Below are 14,809 nucleotides of genomic sequence, written 5' to 3' on the forward strand. Positions count from 1 at the left end.
AGACACCCGTATGAAATCAGAGGACCATCGCTTTGAGTGCGGGCGCTTACGCAACAGCACACAGCTTTATAGTCGGGTCAAAACGATATGAATCACGAGGTTGTGGTGCTTTTGCGTACGCGCTCGGGACTCGGGATGCAGCAGTTGGAACCGAGTTGGGACCTTCGCAAACTGCAGCGATGGGTGGTGTCAGCGAGGGTTTCACCACGCTCCACCGAAGCGGCTCGAGCAAAGCCGCGTACGCAATTGCGTACGTGCTTCATGTGGTTTTGATCCTACTATAGGTTGTCTTGGCACGGCTATAATTACGAGACCCGAAAAAAGGATGTGTATCGATTTCTCTTTGAGTTCATTTGTAGAGTCTTGACTACTGAACAGATGCAAAGACAAAGTGCTACAATTGAATCAATGGCCTGCTTCATTTAAATCTGAGCTGATTTCATTAACAATCATCTGATCCTTCTAATTTTCGTACAATTTTTTACCAGTGAAGAAAAACGGAAAACAACGATGCGTACTATTAGAATAATACATACCAGACAGAAGTACTACAAAACAGAAAAAAAAGAAAAGGAAACGCGAGAAGGAAGAATCATACGTGTAATAAGTACACCATAAGTGAATAATCAATTTTAAAAGTTAGGAATTAAATCGAGGATTTAATCCCACAAGCAGTTGAATAAATATTAAAGAAGTCCCATTCTTTTCTTGTGAAGTAAGTGATCAGGAACTTAGTCTCAGCGATGGAGAAGTGAGAGGTAAAAGAACCAAAAGGTATGAAAGAACTGATCTAAATATATCACTTGAATACATTTATATAAATATATACCGTGAACAAAAACTTCCATGCACTATTGTTGTTTACTCAGCATACTTTAGGTCAAAGCCTATTAGATTACCGCTACAGCCTAGTAAAATCGACCGTAAAATGGTCACAAGTTGAACGGTGGCTCATCCGAGGGCAGGAAGGTTCACTTCATTAAGGCAAACGCAACATTCAAAATGCATTCAGCAACAAGCTTTGTAGATATTTAGTTTTTAAAAATTACGTCCAGCTGTCTTTCTTCAGTACGAGAGGTCACTGCAGGGTTCAATACTGTTGTTTATTCATACTCAGTACTAGACGCGCTGTCAGATTCCCATGAATTCGAAGTTGCAGTTGAATCAGAGGATGAAGAGGATGACCGATAAACATATGAAGTTCTCACTCGAAGACGAGACTCCAAATAGGGGACTGGAAATGATTTTTAAGAAATTGAGTACACTTTGTGTCGAAACACATATGCACAAAATCCAAACTCTACAATGTTGAAACTACACCTTGCTTTCTCATCGGTCTCGTCGCACCGGTACCACCAAGCTTCTTGATGCCTTCAACGAGCTCACGCTTGCGCGCTTCAATATCAACAGCTAAAGAAGTGAGTCTGTTTCAATGTCAACCACAACCCACACTTAAAGACTTGTACGTTACCTCTCTTCTTACCCAACTGATTCTGTTTACGGTCAGTAATGCTCTTTGATCTCGTTGTTATCCTCTTGTTTCCTGCAACTTGAATGTGATCGGCCCTTGTGGTGAGGTCCAAGTGATCACCTATTTTGACCTACGGCTGCCGAAGCTTTGCAAAGGAACAGTGCGAAATGCGCCCTATGTTAACGTTCATTTTCAGGTCACACTTTTGCTTTTGTTCTTTCTTTAACGCAGGCACCGAGCGAACATGTCACTTTCAGACAAAGGTTTCATCTTCACTTTTTACGTTGCGTCGCTCGGAGCCGAAAGTACAGTATTGCACAAACTGTGTGAATTCAGAACATTGCTTATGCAGTGCCGCGAATCTACTAACCTGTGAACCGGAGTGTGCACGTTGAACGGAACATTCGAAAGGAGGATTCATTCGCAGCAGAGATTTTTAATTTAGGATTGAATCTAATGCTAGTTTGGCATCGAGTGTAAGTCTGTCTATACCTTTCGAACAAGATGAACTTGACTCACTGAATAGCACATGTGTTCAATGATGTTCCATTCAGTGCAAGTGCGGCTTTTGCAAATGCTTCTAGGGTCATCCTGATCTTCACGGAAACGAGCGGTTTCCTACTGTTTTTTTTCACAAAACAGCACATCAACGTCGTTGGACGGTCCTGGGATGCACATGGAAATGTTTGAAAATCTAGCTAGGTCTTTTAAACGTCGGCTGGTGTAGTGGATTGCAACCAACTCTTCTAGGAATCTTAATATCAATTCTTTTAATAGTTTTCTTTTGTCAGGCACTTCAGAGACTCTTTTCAATAGATATCCGCTTCTAGAAACGTTGACACATCCTAGTAACAGTACTTGGATGAATTATAACGAACAGCAGTTTTGTTCGTTCTTGTGCTCGAAGAAACGACCTCGAAGCTTAGCTCGTGCACATTTAGGAGAATGTACCGGTTTTTATCCGTAAACACGAAGAAAGTTGTTTAAAAAAGTTTAGAACATGATAAAAGAGCGACAGGAGAAAACAAAAATAACGCAAGCAATAAAAGAACTGAGAAAAAGCTGAACTTTAGATTTTTGTTACATCACATTCTATTATACGTACCAGATTTAAACAAAAGAAAATTGGAAAGAAAAAATATATGAGTCGCAACCCCATACAACTTGTAGTGCTCTCTTCGCTCGCCAGTTCAATAATCAATAAAAATTCAAAACAAGAGCACTTTCCGTGGATTTCTGCTATAAAATTAGGAAGTTTTTTTCTTCCAAGTGATGCCTCCTTAACTCTTTTTTCTCAGAAACATGCGCAACGATTTAAGATTTCATCGATGTCTCCTTGTATAGTCGAGTTAAAACGAAGCACAGTGCAGTTGCTTAAGCGGCTGCGCTTCACCGCACAGGTTTGAGCGCACCCGCTTACGCAACTGCACATCGTTTTAACTCGACTGTACAAGGAGACATCGATGAAATCTTCCATCGTTGCGCATGTTTCTGAAAAAAAAGAGTTAAAGAGGCATCACTTGGACTTGTTAGGGAGAATAAAAACATTGGCTTAATGTGTCGGCTAGCCCAAGCAAGTCATTGTATAGGCCATTTACACGTAAACCGCAAACTTATTCTAAATTGAAGTCGAACCCGTAGGCGCATTCCCATAGAGATTGATCAATTCTTTGCATTTTATCCTTTATTTTATTCCTCCGATACTCCAGGAGTTGGAAAGCATATTCCAAAGTATTAGACAAAGCTTTCACCATTCTAGTTTGCAATTAAGATAGAATGATTTATAAATGTGAATGTCTACCTTACCTATGTCAATAACGGATGTGAACGCCATCATCATAGTTATACGGATAAGACTGTACGTTATACGTCATATCACGTAAACTGCTATTTAAGCAGCTGTACGCATGTATCCAGTTTTTGAAGAAGGGATCAGGCAAATATGTTGAGGGTAGCTAGAGTTGGATAGACATATGAATCTTAGGATCTTAGGATGCATGCAGTTGTATCGGCCACACAGCGGCTCGTTTACTACACAACAAATGTTTATTATATATTGTATATATGTTTATTATATATATATATTATTATTTTATCTTAGTCGTAGAATAGAACGAAGTGAACATTCTTTGGTGCTTCAGAATATGTTTTCAAATTGGTGAGGTATTAAATGAATACAGATGTAAAATCAAGTTGAATATACAGTATTCACTTTTCTAACAAAATGGCTAAAAGAAGACGTCGATGAAATTTTCATCAAAGCGGTTTTCCTTTAATAAAAAAAAGCAAAAAAAAATCATCGTGAAAAGAAAAGGACAATTTTAATTTTGTGGAAGAAATTTACGAAAAGTGCTCTCCTTTAAATTCTTTTTGATAGCCGAAGGCGAGCGAAGAGAGCACCAAAAGAAGTCTGAACCACCAAAAGAAGAGTATGGCGTAAGCCAAACATTAATATCATGATGGATAATAACGATCTCAGTCCGTGTGTGTGTGTGTGTGTTTGTTTGTTTTTTGTCTGTGTGTCACGAAATTCGAAAAAAGGGGTGCGAAGGGTCCCACGGCGTCAGATTGGTGCACCGACGAAAGATCATGCTATATAATGACGCGCTTAGTTCGTGTGTGTGTGTGTCTCCTCTCCTCTCCTCTCTCTCTCCTCTCCTCTCTCTCTCTCTCTCTCTCTCTCTCTCTCCTCTCTCTCTCCTCCCCTCTCTCTTTCTCTCTCTCCCCTCTCTCTCCCCTCTCTCTCTCCTCTCTCTCTCCTCTCCTCTCTCTTTCTCTCTCTCTCCTCTCTCTCTCCTCTCCTCTCCTCTCTCTTTCTCTTTCTCTCTCTCTCTCACCATTGTCCAAAGTTGTTCAAACATGTATGTTGGCTTTGATAAGGCAAGTTAGTTTCTCTCATATGTTATTGAGAGTAAATAAACTTTTATGTGAATGCATACTCCCAAAATTGCAAACTATCATGCTGTACAATAACGGGCTTATTCTGCACCGTGTTTGCGTCTGTGTATGCGTGTGTCTCAGTCAAGAAATTCCTCAGAAGGAGACAAATACTATGGCGTCGGTTTGGTGCGCTGGAACCTCAACGCGGTAAAATTGGATGAGACGTGTACTACGACGTCGAATTCCTGCCCCGGAGCCAGATAGCTGTAAAATGGGGTGGGGCGGGTCCCACGAGGACAGAAATGGTGCGCCGGTGCCAGAAAGCTAGAGGGGGAGAGACGGGTTCCATCTATTTCCCTGCATGTCTCCCTAACACTTTTGTCATAATTTTTCAAAAGGAGGTAACACACATGCAAACGACTGCTTAAATGTAATAACCAACAGTTTACGCGATCTGACGTAAAGCGTTATTTTTATCACTACAATAGTGACATTCACGTCATTCCATGATAGCACACCATTCTTGCTAATAGCTGAGAACGGAGCAGACTCATACTTCGAATAATGTTTCAAATTGTGGAGGTTTGAGGGAAACAGAGACGTGAAATCAAGCTGGATTGCTCTCCAAATATAGAACTAAGAGTTTAAAGAAAAACCACAAAATCATTCATCTATTCTTAAGTATTCGGGTAAAAAAAATGAAGCTGATAATGATAAAGCTTTGGTAAAAAAAAAGCAATTCTAATTTCCCAAAAATGTCACTACTGCTATTTCTTATTGGTCGGTTAAAACGAGCGGAGCAAACACCAAAATAAGCCTGAAGTCCGGCTGTAGCCGGACTTTCAGGCTGTAGCTATATAATGGAGTGCGACGGGTCCACCGGCGTCGAATTGGTGCGCCGGGGCCAGAGAGCTATAACAGGGGGTGCGACGTGTCTTCTGTGGTCGTTACGCTACGCGCACTGTTTTTCATCTCTATTACTCCTTCGTGCGCCTGTTTCCTTTCATGTTTGCTTCAGATTGGTAACATGCCTTCCTCAGAAAGTGGAAACACGAATGAAACCGGCTGCTTAAATAGTAGCCAACAGTTTACATGATCTGACGAGGAACGTTATCTTTATCAGTAAGATCATGTCGTTCACATCATTTTATGTTAAACATCATTTTTGGATAGCTGTTGGGGAAAACAGGAAGAAAAAATATACTTCGAGTAATGCTTTGAAATTGTGTCTATATTATATTGCAATCGAAGGAGTGTTTGAAGCTTAAGTTTGAACATTCTTAAAATGTAGAGTTGACGTGTTTAGAAAGAAAACTATGAATTCTTTCGCTCTTATTTATAGTAAAGAAGAAGGAAGAAAATGTTGTTAGAAAAACAGAAAAACAGAAGAACATTCTGATTGGTAAAAGATAATGTCAGTGGCGTATCAATCCACTTGGGATGTGCCAACGCGTTGTACTGCAAATAGTTGCGGTTTTGGAACGCGTGTTGGTCTATACAATGACTTGCGGGGCCAGCCGTTGATCAAGTCAGTGTTTTTATCCCCTCAGACGAATTTGGTACCAACTTATCGACCCCGGAGGGGTGAAAGGCTTGGTTGGCACTAGAGCGCTTTTGAACCATCGACCGCCACCATGGACCTCTAGCCAACTGTGCCACACACGTAATAAATAAATCAATATATAGCATGAAATCATGGAGTTTCGAAGCGTGATAGACCATGTGCAAATGTGAGGTGTCATTTGACTATACAAAACGAAGCAAAGAAGTCTGACTCATCGGGTAATTCAACTCTCAGAAGTTTGAAGATTTAAAAACTTCTCTGGACTGCACACCTGAGTTCCTCGCTTTGGAACACTTTTCAGTTTTCAACGTGCCTTCACGAGCCTCTTCAGAAGCTGCTGAAATAATATTAGCTTAAACGTTATTCCTTCAGGAATAAAGATGTACAGAAAATTGAATGGATATTAGAAACTCGGCGGTCATAAATGGAAAGGTTGAACTATGAAACCTACGACAACTCAGTTGCCGTTCCGTGAGTGTTGCAACACACTTTGCCACTTTCCGGAAAGTGTCTGGTGTGGCATTAGTAAGTTCGACGTGAACTTCCTCATCATCGGAACGCACCTTGAAATAATCCCATTTTCAAGAGTTCAAACTTATTTCTACTTTGACATAATATGACAAATGTAAAACTGTAGGATATCAATAAAATGAAAACAATTCACTAACAGTGTGACAAAGCCGTATGAGAATATCAATGTCATAAAAATGGCCTCTTTATTTGAAGGTGAATTTGCTCTTCTCATATTAATGGATTTCACGTGGGGCCGCAAAAAAAGCTTGCTTAAGGTAATTTTCTCCTACGTGTTACAGGCACAACACGATCGATTAATTTTGCAGCTAATTTTGGCGAAACGCTAACCTCTACTTTGTCATCACAGGCGATAATGCCTAAAACAATAATTTTCCCTTCATCTGAGAGCTTCTCTACATCATTTGCAAGTTGCTGCTGTTTTTCGAGTGTCATCATTTCTTCATCCTCTGAATCGAGATGTCTCTGATTTGGATTTGATTCCTCTTCCCCTTCATGCGTGTCAAATATAACTTGTTCTTCGATCTTTCCTCCAAACATTTTCACTAGCCCAGGTGCCTAAAAATACAAGTATGTATATCGTTGTCACTCTCGCCGCCGAACCAGCTATGAAGTGGTGTGACTACCAGAAGTGAAATTTGCAAATAGTAAGGAATCAAAAGGAAAAAGGAAAAACTGCAAATATCGCAATGCGGGGAACCAGTGTGCGGAAAAACTTTGAGCTGACTGCTAGTTTCAACCCATCCGCGCCTTTGAACTTTGAAATTTGGAAATTTCTATCACCCTAGCTGATTTTTACTGTATTAAATTCTCAAGTTTTTCAATATAGTGGAAGTAATGATCATTTGCATCTATTTGCATGATCGCTCGAGAATTGGGTGTCGTACTTCCGATAAAGTCTTAGAGTAGTACGGTGCAGTTGCAAAAAAAAGTATGAGCGGTAGGGGAATTAAATGAATGGTATGTGTAATATTTAATGGTGATTTCGAGAAGCCAAAGCTTCCAAACGTAAGACCTCTAACAGTCTCATTATGTAAATCCACTGTACACCTTATAGTTTGATAATTTCTAATCACAAAGGTTGCCTCTAGTATACATAGAATCATCAAAATATTAACTATCTCAGAGAAGAAACTCTCACCACTGTTCTTAGCGCCAATACCAAGCAGTCAGTGGAATCCATCAAACAGCCCTCCATCAGAATATCGATTGGAATAGAAGCGTAAGGTTTTAGTTTCATTGCCAAAGCATTCATTTCTTCTATCAAATTGCGCGGTATTTCCGAAAGGACATTGCCTTGTTGCCCTCTACTGCAGCGAACCACATTCATTTCTTCCAATCGTTGCACGTGAAGACTGAGCTGATTTCCATAAAATTCACATTTCTTCCTGTTGTTGATCAGCTACAACACAAAAATAACTTTAGGGATATTTTCCATAACCAAGACGTTTGTGTCCTTACAACAGCTAGCATGGCGGAATATTTCAACTCCATCTCATCCATGTCCTCTGCGCCTTCAGGGACTAATGGCAGTTCAGGATCAAGAGGCATATAAATCCACTAAAATTTCATAATGAATTCGACATAAAGAAAAACAGAAGGAAATATCACAGAAAGTATAGGAGAACGTGCAGGAATGTTGAAGTAAATCTCTCCCCACCAGTTGTTCGAACGCATCCAATAGTGAGAGGGAATTATTCGCAAGTGAGTCATCCAAAGGATTCATACAAATCTACAAGTGACTTATTTGGAGTGAAAAATTGCGAAAAGATTCTCAAATACGCGGCAAACAACGCTAACCGCTCTGATCTCTGCTGCAAATTCATCTGCATCTTCATACTGCCTGTAGTCTAGTTTTTTCTTCACCGTAGCAAGATCAACTAGCCAGTTGATGGGCTAGAGGCAATATAGATTGTAAGATATTTTGGCTATTATCTAGTTTGCATACCTCATACTTTGCACTCATCAGCTGCTCTAAAACGTAATGACAAAAATGCATCGAGGGAAGAAGTGGTCCGGTGAATTTGGGTGGTAACTGTGAGTAGTCAACAGCTTGTTCAAGTTGTTTTCGTTTGAGGCGATTCGAGCTGCGGCGAGGTAACTTAACGAAAACTATTTAAAGCCACCTTGATATCTCTGAAATTCTATATTAGATACCAAGCCAATGTTAATGGAAGTAGTAAAGTTATTATTTGGAGACCCTCGTTTGCGTGATTGACGTAAGACTGTCGAGGAAGTCTGGAACTATTCAAACTGAATATCGACGAAAATGACAGGGCATGAAAAGGCCGTTCAGTTCCGAAAGATACTTATTGACTACTATCTTATTGACAGCTTCTAAATTTCTACTGCAGAGAATCCATAAGTGAAAATGGACAACAACGGCATTTCAGCTACAATGATCCACACTCAAAGGATAAAACGAGGTATTGAGTTTGAGTTCTTCTGCCTTAACCAAGATCCACTGCTTAGTTGAGTGAATTACCTAAGATGACAATAAATCTGGGACTTAAGGAGGTCTAGCTGAGGCAGAAGCTAGCGTATCTGATTTGTTTAGAGAACGCTTTATGCTTATGAAAACAGGCACTCCGTATAAAAGAAACCCGACCTGAGAACTTATCTAACTAATATACTATCTTGTCTAAGTCACGATGTATATCTTGACTTACTTTGACTTAATAGGAGGGCGGGTGTTACGGTCTAACGCAGCTATCCGCATCTTTTCCGGGGTGTGTTATCCTTGGACATATAAGAGAATCATCCTGTTCGATCTTCATCTAGAGTTCGCATAGAATCTACCCATCCGTCGCTATTCCACAAGCAGCGGAATTTCACGTCTCTGAACTGCCTGTCAACGCCAAGCATCCTCAGATCTTCCTCCATTTCCGTCCAGAACTTTCTTTTACGACCAGGAGGCCTTTTCTAATTAGGATCCAGAAGCATCCTCAGGACCACTTGGACAAGCCAATCAGACGGTCTCTTCATAACGTGACCAAAGAAGTGAATACGGTTTTCCATGACTACTTCAGAAGGCCGGGCAAGTTGTTGACGTTTTCCACGTGTCATCCGCCGGTACACCATGTCCACTTCGAGTAAGGTTCTTCGTTATGACATACCAACGGCCAAAAGTAGCCTAGCAGTCGTCCAAACAGCTTTCTCTCCATGCAATGAAGCTTTTCTATCATCGTCGCCGGCGCTGCCCAAGTCTCCGATCCGTACATCATGATAGGGAGAATAGCAGATAGGTGGATTCGCAGCTTGACTTCGTTGACGATGGGAGTCGACCACAGGCGCTTGGTCAATAAGTTTAATGCCAAGTGCGAGTTCTAATGCTTTAGCGCATCTTTGCTGAATATCTCTTTCGTAGCTGCCATCGTTTATCAGTATACAACCTAAGTAACAGAACTCATCTATGAGTTCGACAGGTTGTCCATCCACACTGATTCCCCTTGAGGATATTGAGCAGATCTAATCAGCTCGCATTTATTAGGGCGGAGTCGCAGTCCGTAGGCTGCAGCTAATTCCGATACAAGGTTAACAACATACTGCAACTTCGAGCTGCTAGAAGCTAATATTACTACATCGTTGGCGCACTCGAGATCCAGCAAGGGACGTGCACAAGGTATTACAATGGGACACTGTTCAACTGTTCTTCGTATTATGTCATCTACAGCAAAGTTGAACAGAAAAGGCCCATTGTCTCACTCCAGTTTCCAATTCGAACTGCTGCGGTCCGAACACCAGCTGGTGTAGTACATCCAGTGTTCGGACCGCAGCAGTTGTTCTTCTATTCATATCGTTTATTAAGCGTACGATTTTTTTCGAACTCCATCGGCGCGAAGCGCATTGAGAAGATGAGCTCTGTGAGGAGAGTCGAAAGCGGCTTCGAAGTCCAAAAATCGGCTCGCTCCAAAACCTTGTACATTACTCGAAGCAATGATATTCCTCGGTAATTACTGGGTTCTGTAACAGCTTCTCGTGGAGAGGAATTATAATAGCGTGTCTCCACGAGTCAGGAATCCTTTCGTCAATAAATATTGAACGGATGATCTTCGTCATCTCACGAATCCCAGAAGGAAGAAGAGATTTCAGCATTTCTAGGTTAATTCCACTGTCTCCACCGAATTTTCCATTCTTCACTTTCTGAATAAAGACTAGAACCTCCGACTTCGTCGGTGGCTCTTCGCTGACCGTGGTGTACGTTTGTCTTTGGGCGTGCACGAGTTCAGAGACTGGCGGCGCTGGTCGGTTCAGCAAAGCGTTAAAATGCTCCCTCCAGATGGGAAAGGTTGCCTCCCCGACAGCGACTCCGTTGGCTGTGTTCAGGACAGGCGAACACCTCTTCTTCTTGTCGCTATACTGCCTTAGCAGAGTATAGGCTTTTCTCGGGTTCTTTTCCTTCCACGTCTTCTCAAACTCCTTCGCTCTTGACGTCCTTCGTTCTCGTTTCGTTCTCGTGATCACGTTTCAGCTAACGGCGCAACCTCCTTCTCGGACGCTTCTCCTGGCTGAAGTCACCAGTAGTAGTAATAAATACAGAATTGTAATACATACAGAATGCAAGGACAAACTTCTTCCTTGGTGCTAACAGAGGGAGTGTTTTCTTTGCAGCGTTCTGAATGCATTTAGTGAAAGGGTCCGCGTCGTCCACTCTTTTTCTGGCCCGTAATTCAATATTGATCGACACTCGTTGGCGGAAATTCTTTCTGCATTCCTCGTTTTTCAGCCCTGCTAAGTCGAGCTTCGGCTGATGTTGAGCTCCCCGATAGCTTTTCTGGAACCGTACCATAAAGCTGAGCAAAGATTTGTTCTTCGTCAGAACGTAATTGAGCTGAATCTTAAGAGTCGGCATCTTTTGGCGCTCGCTGCTCTTGTGGCGTTAATGGGGTTGTCTCTTGCCACGTAAGCTGATGGTGTCGATGATTCCTCTTAAATGTGGATGCAATCATGAGATTCGTCTGCTCGCAAAGGTCTATCAGACGATTTCCGTTGTTCGATGTCTGATGATGTCGATATGTTGGGATAGAATTATTTTTCAAGCACATCGGATTGTTGTTCAGGTCCCATCTTTGCATTCGCATCAATTCTGACAATTACCGCCTGCTGGCTTAGTATTTTCGATATCAACGTACTGAGTTCATCATAAAACGCGTCCTTGTTGTGGTCCTCTGTGATCTCCGTAGGTGCGCGAGTACTTACGATCCAGAGTTTGAGTCCTCTGCGATCCCGCAATCGTACAAAGGCGCATCTTGACGACGTTGATCCAAGTTCCTCCACTAGGTTGTTATAATCGTTCCTAACAGCTATTGTGCAGCCTTCTACTCTCCTTCATCAGCATCGGCGTAGTAGATGGTGCGATTGTCGATATTGATGAGAGGGCGATCCCTGATGCGGGTTTCTTGCAATGCAGCAAAAGGTGCATGCAAATATCGCAGAAGTTTGGATAGAGCGGCTTCTTGGAGTTCACTTGACAGCGACTGGCAGTTTAGTGTGACGAGTCGGATGTTTGTCGCCAAAGATTCCATGTTTCCCTCAGGCATTCGTCCTTTCAGAGTATGGACTCTGGCACGGGTGCTTTTTTACACCTACAGCACCTTTTTGCAATGTATGGGAAGCTTTTGCCGTATAACAGTGCAGGTTATGTAGCTCGTACGCTCCTAATGCGCACACTCGAACGCCTGCTTGAGTTTAGCTAAAGCAAGGCCGCCACGAGCAGGTAGTATTACTTGCATACGCGGCCCCTACTGTCTTAGTCAAGATGTATATGCGACATAGATGTATATCTATGCCATATATAAATCGTGACTAAGACAATAATCTTCTTTTGAGTACTTGTGACTTGATAAGAGACTTGATGATTTGATATATGATATGAATTCCCTACTTTAGATGCCTCGATAGCAATGTGTGGTCGGAATAGTTCTAGTAAACGCTAGAGTAAGAGATCACAAGCATGCAACGAAAAACAACAAACCTTTGGCTCCGAACATTTCTGTTTTATTTTAGATTTTCTTTTTTTGCCTTTCTTGCCACGAGCTGATTGCGCAGGAGCTCTCCGTTTAACGAGGCCGCAAACCTTGTAGCTGCCACTACGTGCCGACGATAAACTTTCAGCGACTGGAGGCTTGAAGGTAACCAAACAAAACTTTGACCGAAAGGATAACCATAATGCTTGCAAGAAGTTACGTGCTCATCAACTATGTCCTCTGATTCCAACTTTGGCAAACTATTCTGGAAAGGTGATCGGTTCGTGTCGGTGATTGTATCATCTACTACTGAGCAGTGATTGTACGGTGAAAATGAGCTTGAATGATGAGGCTAAAAGAACCATTTTAGCAGAGTTTTCTCAAATATGTGATTCTGTGTAGCGTAATGCCTTTGTAAGATGGAGCCGACTGAGAAAAAATGATAATTATTTTGTAAACGAAGGACTGACAAGGGCATACATAGTGTTCAATTCTACGATGACTATTGTTCTCTGCATAATAGTACCACATAGCCTATAGCTCAAGAATTCACTATAAATAACCTTAACTTCATCGAAGTCTTTGCATTCCATTTTAACCACATCAATGTTTGTTGAAATCTCACTACTGCCTTTAGTATATTGTTCATCATCGTACATTCCAGCTAGACTCAGAGAAGGCGGCTGAAATTTAGAACAATCAAAACCCGCAATTCACATGAAATTATTCGGTTCTCTTGTTGTGTAGATTCGTTCTGTCAGAATGCATGAAGAAACGGTATCTAACGGGAGCGAGTGGGGAGCACTAAATGGCGCCCTTATTTCTAGACGCTCCATCTTACTTTTTCTCCTAGTGATTTCAGTTACATGTCGTAGATCCTCTAAGACCAATGTTTAGGTCTTAGAGCCCCAGCCGATTTAGTTATTTACCTCCAGAAATAACGGTGCCATTGACCGCCCCTACCCCGAATACATTTTACCCCGAGCCGGATGACAGTTGTTATGTTTACTTGCCTACCACACCACATTCAATAATGTAGAGTTAGAGAAAACTATTCGTACTTTGAAGAATCAATCAACTTTCTACCAGTTTTCTTCTTTGAAGGTTCTGCATCAAAACTTCCAGAAACTTTGACTTTTCCAGAAAAAAGGTTGCAACACAAAAGAATTCGAAAAGAAACACACAAATCCGAAACATTGGTTACAATACCCTATACCATGAATGTGAAACATTTGAACCATGGCCGCAGGTATTGAAGTGAAGCTGCGTTGTTCGAAACGACTAGTTAGGGAGGACACGGATGAAATGCAAGTATAGAAGCATCGCATTAGCAGTGGAAGGGACCGCAAGACAACAAATATGATAATTACTGCACTTAAGAAAACCAAAATCAAAATTAGCTGCAACAAATAAATGATCTAAAACCTCAGTTTTGACAATGACATGACTCTGTCGACTTGCGCCATTTTCATGAGCTCCGATGAATTCATTGTCGTCTACTTCTTTCTTGATGCAGAAAATTCCAGCGCTTCCAGGTGCCTCACGTGGAACCGGTTGTCCGGAATCAAGAGATGACGACTGAAACACACATAAAATAAAAGAAACACTCAATAAACAACTTGGCTAAATTATAAACACTGTAAGCACAATTATTGATCAATCTCACAACGTTACTGTTAGGTTGTTAGACCAACTCACTTCAGCTTCCTTAGTATAAGGAATTTCTGACGGAATATCGAAAATTGTTTCCTCGGCACCGATCCACGAAGGCTAAAGAAAGCAAATAATTGAAAATTGTGCAGAAATTGTGTTGCCACAGTGTGTTGTTGTTCACAACAGTTCCTTTATTCGTAGCAGCAATAAACACCTGATATGTTCCAGAACTCGATTCTTCACCTTCCAACGGTTCCAATTGCACTGACTGTAAAGTAAAAAACAATTGAATGTCCCTGATATCTTCCGCTGACATTCTCTGCAAATGAAGAATACTAGGAGCCCATAACAGAATCGCTTGGGGTTTCTCATAGCTCCATGGATCAATGTGAAATCGGAATCGATCTACAGCTTAGATTATGTCTAGGCGGTTTCCCATAGCTCCATGGATCAATGTGAAATCGGAATCGATCTAGAGCTTATATTATGTCTGGGCGGCCGCGCAACGCAACGAAAAGGCATTCAATTACCATTTTGTGCGCAGTCTGTCTAGAACTGATGCCACTGTGAGACGAAAAACCGAATGGTTCTAGACACACTAACGATCGTTAAAAGCGGCGTGTCACGGTGCGGAACCTAAAGAGAAAGCACAAAGTTCGGGTAGTAGATTGCCGAACCCAGCGCGGTTCCACTCATCTTTCACTAATCATCGAAGGCTGCCCGCAGAATTCACAGCCCTGCGGA

General features: G+C 41.6%; 1 protein-coding gene across 1 annotated transcript; it reads right to left on the reverse strand.

Moving 5' to 3' along the window:
• Positions 1-1,103: 1,103 nt before the first annotated feature.
• Positions 1,104-14,381, reverse strand: RB195_001538 (uncharacterized protein; the record flags this gene model as incomplete). The annotated part of the gene is made up of 18 exons (XM_064198372.1): positions 1,104-1,234; positions 1,321-1,410; positions 1,472-1,543; positions 6,187-6,252; positions 6,367-6,478; positions 6,777-7,004; positions 7,588-7,848; positions 7,908-8,006; positions 8,107-8,178; positions 8,247-8,342; positions 8,395-8,547; positions 8,604-8,684; positions 12,421-12,570; positions 12,633-12,764; positions 12,976-13,095; positions 13,838-13,990; positions 14,111-14,182; positions 14,280-14,381. 18 exons carry the CDS (start codon positions 14,379-14,381, stop codon positions 1,104-1,106), a joined length of 2,190 nt encoding a protein of 729 aa, XP_064054253.1.
• Positions 14,382-14,809: the final 428 nt, after the last annotated feature.

This window comes from Necator americanus, chromosome IV (genome assembly GCF_031761385.1).
Source record: "Necator americanus strain Aroian chromosome IV, whole genome shotgun sequence".
Lineage (NCBI taxonomy): Eukaryota > Metazoa > Nematoda > Chromadorea > Rhabditida > Ancylostomatidae > Necator > Necator americanus.